The following is an 8,500-nucleotide window of genomic DNA, read 5'->3' on the forward strand; positions in this document are numbered from 1 at the left end:
TTCAGATTGGAAACAAGTATTGGGATACCCTCTTTTACACATATTTCCTGTACAACCTCGGTGTTGGGCCTATTTGAAACATAGACAAAGATGAACTCTTGAATTTGTCTGTCCAAACATTTTATAAGAACACTGTCAGCAGTAAAAGTCCATTCTGTTTACAACCGTAGAAACATACAGATAGAAGAAAGCATAATGCATAACATGCATGAATATTTATATATCAATTGCAGGTTTTTAGCAAGTGCTTACAGAAAAAGGAGAGCACGTACAAAGTTTAGGGTAATGCCATCAAGATTAAGGGAAGAAAATCTGAAAAGAAAATCACATATATTGCTGCAGTATTTATTTGAGAAAAGAACAAGATCAAGAATGAAAATTCATAACAAATAGTGAAAATTCAAACACTGTACTCCACAGATTTTACAACACCCAGTATTTAATGTTGTACAACATGATTTACAGAAGCAAAGAAAAACAAAGAAACAAACGACGGAAACAAGGAAGAAAATGAGCACACGTACATGACACATGTATAGAGAAATGAAAGCTCTCAAGTCTCAAGAGTATACTGATGAAGCCAATCTAGGCTGAATTTCTCTTTGACCACCGTGATGTTTATGTTGTTTCTGAGACTGGGCAAGTGAGGTTTCCATAACCGTTCTGTCTCCTCATCACATATCACATCAGTTAACTTTTCAAGATCTGAAATTGATTCAGGCAGCTCATCCAATCTCGAGCACTGCCGCATGTTGATGTTTTCTAAGCTGCACATTTCACCAATATATTCAGGCAACTCCTTAACGCTGTAGCAATTGGATATGTCAAGAACCTTTAACTTTTTGAGTTTCCTAATTGAACCAGGAAACTCTGACAGGTCTGTGCAGGACCTTAATCTCAAAAGTTCTAAATTGACAAGCTCTCCAATCATTTCAGGCAACTCAGATAGCTTATGACAGTTGGTGATACTGAGCTTCTTTAGATGGATTAGGCGACAGATGTCAGCAGGTAATTCCACCAAATCACTGCAATAGTCAATGTTGATTTCTTGAAGTTCTGGGAATGCCTCTTTGATGGAATCTTTGCTAAAAGCTGGCCCCATGTTACACATGAAGAAAGATATCTTCTGCAGTCTCTTCAATTCTATGGGGTTCTTGGTAATGGAAGAAATAGAAATTCGCTCTAACCTTATCGTTTTTAGTTTAGATAAAGAACCCAACAATGAAAAATTACTCACTTCAGCTGGTAAGAATCCATTTGTGACTATTAGAACCTTCAATTTCTTCATCTCCTTCACAAATTCGGGCAATCCATAGTTCTTTGTGTGGGAATTCAGAACTAAAACTTCAGCTTTCGGTAGTTGTATGTCGCGCCATTTTGATGAGAAGTGACTATCTGCAAACGATATCATACATGTATGAATATGTGAGTACAATGAGAAAAACTGCATGAATATGTGATGTGCTGAACTGCTGATGTAGACAAACATATGTATGCTAAGGAGAGATGGAACAACCAGTTGATATAGATACAAGGTGAGCTTTTTCGAAGGGCTGATCCATCTGTTTTTTCCACCATTTGGGAAATTTGTTTCCACGTATGTCTATAATCAGTCTTTCCCTCTGTTCTATTGGGACCGTATCCGTATGGTGGATAGCCAGCTCTCTAAGTAGATCATGTTGGGTAACGAAGTGTTCGACATAGTCGTCCATATCCCCCTCGTCATTCCTGGTAATTATCAAAGCTAAGTTACTTAGAAGAGATATCTTGATCGTGCAACAGCTATTTGAGAAATTAAAGGATGAAGAAATTGCATACCTCGTGATTACAAGATTTGCCAGCCTCCAGTTGTTGAGGTAGTGGAGTATTGCATTACATGAACTACGTTTATCTGTCCACATATCATTGAGGACAGAAACAGGAATCATTCGGCCTTGAGGAAATGAAGCAAGGTCTTTGAAACATTCCTTGATATCGACGATGGTATCTTCTTCACCCAGAGCATCTAAACTACTTTGAAGGCAAACAAGCACATGGTTTTGAAACCTAATGACAGGAGAACCGCTAGACCATGCTTCTACTCTATCTTTCCAGATCACAATTTCCTTGCCGAGTGATCTACCGACCACTTCAATGGCGAGTGGAAGTCTCTTACAGAACTCCACTACCTGTTCAGTCTCACATATAAAGATAACAACATGTGACAATATGCTCAAGTATTGTTATAGAAGGTTTAGTTTAGGTACATATTTACGAATAAGTATGGATACACTGTCATGTGTATGGATTCCTTCATTTGTAAGAAATATGCATGTACTTATAATAGGAAGAAAGCTCACTTTTCTCTGAAGATCTTCTGGAATAGAAGAAGATTCTGTGAGGCCTGCTGAATTACGGAGAAGGCTCATTGCATCTTTCTCATTCAAATCTTCTATCTGGTGTTTAACATCAAATTCTGGCAAATCAGATCTTGATGTCACCAAAATCTTGTGATTTGATTCTTTGAACTTACAGCTCGCGAGGAGAGATCGTGTCCTGTTTCCAGGCCAAACATTATCAAGGACCAAAAGTACAGGGTCATTTCCTGTCCTGTTATTCAGAAGTTGTTGCAGCAAGACAAGTGCAATTTCTTCGGATTGGAACCCCAACAATTTCTTACCGTCTTTTTCACATATTTCCTGTACAACCTCGGTGTTGGGTCTTTGTGAAACGTTGACAAAGATGATCTTGAATTTGTCTATCCAAACATAATATAAGAACAAAGTCAGTAATAGGCTTAATTTATGTTTCCAAGTGTCGAAACATACAGAAAGGGGCAGGCATAACATGAATATTTAGATATAAATTGCAGGTTTTAACATGTGCATACAGAAAGACAAAGTTATACTGATTAGCATCTGCAAACAGTAAAACAAAGCTATAGTTCCTATTGATTAAGAGCCTATCACTTTTGAAAGAAACAACAAGTCGAGAATATTTGAAATGAGGTAGGCTTTTCACAGAAGTATTGTAACACACTACAATTGAAGTTTCATAAGACATAAAAATCATAATTCAAGGCAACTACTCATAACATCTCATATGTATACCTTTCACTTTCTCATCTTGACAAACAGATTTTGCCATAGTGGTTTTCCCAGCTCCTGGATGACCAGTGATTAGAGCCATTGTCACCCCATCCTCAAGAAGTTTCTTCTTCAATTCATCCACTTGTGATTCGAATCCAACAGTAAATGGTGGTGGTTTAGGTACTCCGGGCCATCCAGTCTTAACTTGATTTTGCACTAGGCCATTCATCTCTACAATAGTATGATGATTGTTATTCAAATTTCCTGTTTCCAACATAATACATAATTCGGAGAGCAATAAAAAAATTGTCAGAAATGTTTCCAAGAAAGTCACCTTGGTTTCTCCTCATCATTTCCTCCAACTTTGCATCCAATCCAGCAATTTTGTTGGTGTTTTCCTCTGCCGTGACCGAGATATCCTTCAGCAACCGAGTATGTTCTTCTGTCACAACTAAGACCTCCTTCACATCCGTAACAATAACCTTCACATCCTTACTAGTATCCTTCACACCCTCACTAGTATTCTTTGCCACAACCAAGGTCTCCATACCATCACACACTCCCTGCACCTTCAATATCTTCAAGTGTCTCTTGAGAGACTCATTCCACTCCACAAGTTGGTCGGTGTAATCGGCCTTCCAGAAGCTCCACTCACTAATCTTCACCAGCTTATCGATCAGTTCTTTTCCTCTCTGCATTGTTTCTTTCAGCTTTTCTACTTCCCTTGCTCGGTTACCACCCAACGCATTGTTATGAGCTTCTAACTTCGGGATCAATGGGCTTAAAGAATCCACTGTGGATTTGACGCTTTCGAGGGTGGGATCAAACTCCAAAGCCTTCTCCACCACTTCCCTAAGGACATCTAACGCCGGTCCAAGTGCTCCTCCAGCACCAGCCCCTACAAACACCTCCAGTGCATTGAATTTAACCATTCTCGACAGAAACTTGTATATCTCCGGGCTGCACAAGTAGAAAACATAACGAAAATTAAGTCACTCTTAAACTTGGAATTGTCCAACTGAAGGTACACTGGAACTAATCGAAACATGGTACAAATTAAACTTTACCTTGCTTACCGGATCTGAACAGTTGCTTAGGATTCTCAAGAGATCAAAGACCGAGTACGTAGCTAGCACTAGGCTTTAGGTGTCACTCTTAAACCCGGCCCTAAACCGTAGAATTGCAGAAGGATGCACCACTTCTCTCTACGAATCACTGTTATGACTCTCTTCTTCAGAAGCTCAGACACATCAACTGCCTGTTATAATCAGCTATTTTTATTCGAAGATGAAGGTGACCCACCTACTACCGCGTTACCCTTTACATATATTCAACAATGGCGACTGACAAACACTTCACTTTTTCAGTAACAATATACGTGATGGTGGAGATGGTTTGGCAGCGAGTGTAGAGTAACTTAGTGAATAGCTTTACAAAGAGAACTGTACTAGTAAAAAAAAAAAAAAAAAAAAAAAAAAAAAAAATTAACTGAAGACGCTGAACTAGGCAATGTGGAACTACTGCTGTAAATCAGTAAATGTATCGCTATAGAGCTAACGCGTCAATGAAGCGAGACCGACCACATTTCCAGAAGACTTACAGAAGAAGACAAGCTTAACCTTATGTTCTCTTTTTCTCGTCTGATTGAAGAAGAGTAGAAGACTTGGGGCAATGACTTGCATTTCATGGATCTCCACAAAGGAAATTGTAAATCCTACTATAGTAATAGTAGCTGGCAAATATGAGGAAGGAGACCGCTATAAGAATTAGCCTTTATTTAAATTCAACCAGGGTTGATGCTGTTCACACTTCACACGTTACTATCACTGTTATTAGTATATTACAATGCAGAATCAAATGCATCTTGCACTAATTATCTAGTACAACTTACAGAACAAAGAACAAAATAAAGGAAAAATAAAGTAAAATTAGAAACAAACAGAAAAGAAATACAACAACAAACAACAAATATGTTCTAGAATTTAAGGTAAAGATCCACAACAACTGCACTGTCTGATATTGAGCTTCCCTGAATGTGAATATTTCAAATGTCATGCGCAGCTTTAATCATCGGATAAGTCCAGAAAGTTCAGCTTATTGAGGTTCCTTTGAGACGAATGATACCAGCATTGCTTCAACATTTATTATTTTCGAAAAGAAAGGTCTCAGAAATGAGACTTGTGGAGCCAATTGAGGTTGATATCTTCTTTCACAACCTTAATGTGCATGTTTGTCAGATAGGGTAAGAAGGGTTCCCATAAAATTTCTGTCTCTTCATCGCATGTCACTTCCTTCAAGTGTTCAAGATCCAAAACTGAAGAAGGCAGCTCATTCAATCTCGAGCACTGTCTCATGTTGAGCCTTTCTAAGCTGCACAATTCTCCAATGTTCTCAGGCAATTCCTTCATGCTAAAGCAATCCGATATGTCAAGAAAGTTCAACTTCTTGAGGTTCCTAATAGAGCCAGGTAACTCTGACAAGTCTGTACAAGACCTAAGCCTCAGCAGCTCTAAATTGACTAGATTTCCAATGTCTTCAGGTAAGGCAGAGAGCTTATGAGAATTGGTAACACTGAGCTTCTTGAGTTGTATAAGGTCACAGAGTTGGGCAGGCAACTCAACCAAATCATTGCAGTAGTCAATATTCATTTCAACAACATTTGGAAACGCCTCTGATATCTGTATGGTACCGTTACCAAAACCTTGGCCGATGCAACACATGAATAGAGAAATCTTTTTCAAACTTTTCAACTGTATAGGATACCTGCTTATGGAAGGAAGTGATATTCGCTCCAATCTGATTCTCTTTAAACTTGGTATCGAATCAACTAGTTGAAAGTTATTCAACTCGGTAGGACTACTACTGCAACTTGTGAGTACTAGAGTCTTCAGTTTTTTCATTTTCTCTACAAACTCAGGTAAGGCATAATACTTGGTCTGAAAATTCAAAATCAAAACCTCTGCTTCTGGTAGTTGCAAGTTTTGCCATGTAGATGAGAACTCTTCATCTGCATATATTACGGTATATGATGTGAGATGGGATAGAATTATATGATCAAAATCATACCATTGTGTGTTATTAAGAATTATCTGCAAAAGAGGAGATGTAACAACCTGTCGAGATAGATACTACACGAGCGATGAGGGATTGATACTTTTGTTCTTTCCACCACATAGGAAGGTTGTCTCCACATATGTCAATCATAAGTCTCATTCTCTGTTGTAGCGGTTCCTGACTCGTCTGTCGGATAGCCAACTCCCTAAGCATGTCATGCTGTGTAACGAAGTGTTCAGTGTAATAGCCATCACTGTACTTGTTGTCCTTCCTGCTGGTTATAATCAAAACCAATTTGCTTAAGAGATTTCTTCAACACATATGTATTGCAGTAGAAATTATGAGAAGCAGCTGCACATGGACATAAAGGAAAAACTTGATTGACTAGATCAACTAAGTGAAACAGAAGCCTATATACCTTGTGACCACCAGATTAGCCAAACTTTGAGAGGCAAGTTCATAGAGGTGTGAAATTGACAAAATATCTTCATGTATGCCATATAACTCTGCCCACATATCAACTAGGACAGTAGCAGGGATTCTTTGATCTTCGGGAAATAAACCAAGGTCGATGAAGCATTCCCTGATAAGAGGCTTCTCTTCATCCAACGCATCTAAGCTACTTTGGAGGCAATCAAGCAAATCATGTTCAGACTCAAGAACAGATGAACCTCTAGACCATTCCAATACTCTTTTTTGCCATATCTCTATTGGCTGACCGCATAGTGATCTTCCGAGAACTGTAATTGCTAGTGGAAATCCCATACAACGCTCAACTATCTGCAAAGCAGAATTCATCTAGTCAATATTGCTCTTTGAGTCGATCATTATTTACCGATATGTGCATGAATACTTGGCATAGAAAGTGAATGTATAGTATCTCTTCATCTTTTCCTGCTCTCGCATTAATATGCATATATGTTTTGCATTGCAGACTATAAAATCACCTTTCTCGGAAGATCTTCTGATATATAAGAGCTCCTGTCTCCTAAGGATGCTGCATGGTGAAAAAGTGCCATTGCATCTGCATCGTTCAAACATTCTAGATAATATGGAGAACCAAATCTTGGAAAACTAGACCTTGATGTAACCAATATCTTGCAATTTGTCATTTTTAATTCATCAAACTTCTCCAGAATAAATTCTGATCCAGCCCAGACATCATCCAGGACCAACAACATAGGATTTTGTCCAGTTTTCTTCAGAAATTGGTGCATCCAGCTAACTGCAGTTACATCACTTTGGAAATCGGGGACCTGGGCACCCGTTCGATGATATAGCTCTTGGACAATCAGAAATAAGTTGTGCTTCTTTGTGACAGTAACAAAGAAGATATTGCTCTTGAATTTATCTATGCAAACAAAAGACAAGAAAGTAATCACTAGGAGGCACTTTAAAGTTATATGCAATTGTGAAGAGATTTAAACATGCAGATGGTGAGGTCATAAAGTGATAAAACTGTATCTAACTCAACAATAGGCCTAACTTATTGAAACAGTAAGAAGTGTTGCTATGAAGCATGTAGTCATGAAGCTATGAAGTTATGTTCCACAGATAGTGAGACTTGGCCTTTTTGCCATATTGAATAAAAAGCTTGACAATAATCATATGGCATTCTTCAATTAGGATATGAAATTTCTAATTTTGAGAAAGCAAGAAAACATATCAGCAAATTAGAAAACATTCATATACAATACCTTTGATTTCTGCATCTTGGCACAACTTTGTAGCCAGGGTAGTTTTCCCACATCCTCCGGGAGCAGTAACTATCACCATCGAAACTCCATAAGTAAAGAGCTTCATTTTCAGTTCCCTCAGAGGCACATCCAATCCAACCGTAACAGTCGTAGGTTCAGGCACAGCACACCACCCTTCAATTTTCTCAGACTGAATGTTCTGTATCACACAATTCCCTTCAATTCTCTGAACCACATTCTCAATATTCCTCATCGAAATCAATGCCTTCTTAACATCCCTTATGCCCTGCACTTTCAGTATCCCCAACAGCCTCTGAAGTGACTTACCCAATTCAACAAGCCGGCTGCCATACTTATACTTCTTGAACCTGCTCGCTTTCGAGCACTTGCGAATAAGCTCCACTCCTTCTTCCATTTCCACACTAAGATTCTCTAGCTCCTCCCCTTGACCATCCAACTCCTTCTCACACTCTGCCATCTCCTTGATCAGTGGTTCCAAAGAGTGCAGAGTGGATTCGATATCCCCGAGTTGGGATTTGAACACCATCATATCCTTCACTTGCTTGAGAGAATCACACAGCGTCCAAAATGTCACTGACAAACGCGCTCCTCCGATGAATACCACTGCCATTACACAACACATCAAAATCAGCAATCTCTAGAAGAAACAAAAAAAAAAAA

At 38.7% G+C, this 8,500-nt stretch overlaps 1 protein-coding gene and 1 pseudogene across 2 annotated transcripts; both read right to left on the reverse strand.

The window, feature by feature from the left end:
• Positions 1 to 351: 351 nt before the first annotated feature.
• Positions 352 to 4,320, reverse strand: LOC101306374 (probable disease resistance protein At5g66900-like). The gene is made up of 7 exons (XM_004288025.1): positions 4,136 to 4,320; positions 3,403 to 4,028; positions 3,090 to 3,299; positions 2,340 to 2,737; positions 1,819 to 2,168; positions 1,517 to 1,728; positions 352 to 1,395 (listed from the first exon to the last, which is right to left on the reverse strand). The coding sequence occupies exons 2-7, from the start codon at positions 3,998 to 4,000 to the stop codon at positions 554 to 556; spliced, it is 2,610 nt and encodes an 869-aa protein (XP_004288073.1). The 5' UTR covers positions 4,001 to 4,028; positions 4,136 to 4,320; the 3' UTR covers positions 352 to 553.
• A 509-nt stretch (positions 4,321 to 4,829) lies between these two features.
• Positions 4,830 to 8,450, reverse strand: LOC101299331 (annotated as a pseudogene). Its single transcript, XR_183844.1, has 5 exons — positions 7,820 to 8,450; positions 7,070 to 7,473; positions 6,541 to 6,902; positions 6,182 to 6,396; positions 4,830 to 6,075 (listed from the first exon to the last, which is right to left on the reverse strand). The product of XR_183844.1 is annotated as a probable disease resistance protein At5g66900-like (transcript).
• Positions 8,451 to 8,500: the final 50 nt, after the last annotated feature.

This window comes from Fragaria vesca, linkage group LG1 (assembly GCF_000184155.1).
Source record: "Fragaria vesca subsp. vesca linkage group LG1, FraVesHawaii_1.0, whole genome shotgun sequence".
NCBI classification, from domain to species: Eukaryota; Viridiplantae; Streptophyta; class Magnoliopsida; order Rosales; family Rosaceae; genus Fragaria; species Fragaria vesca.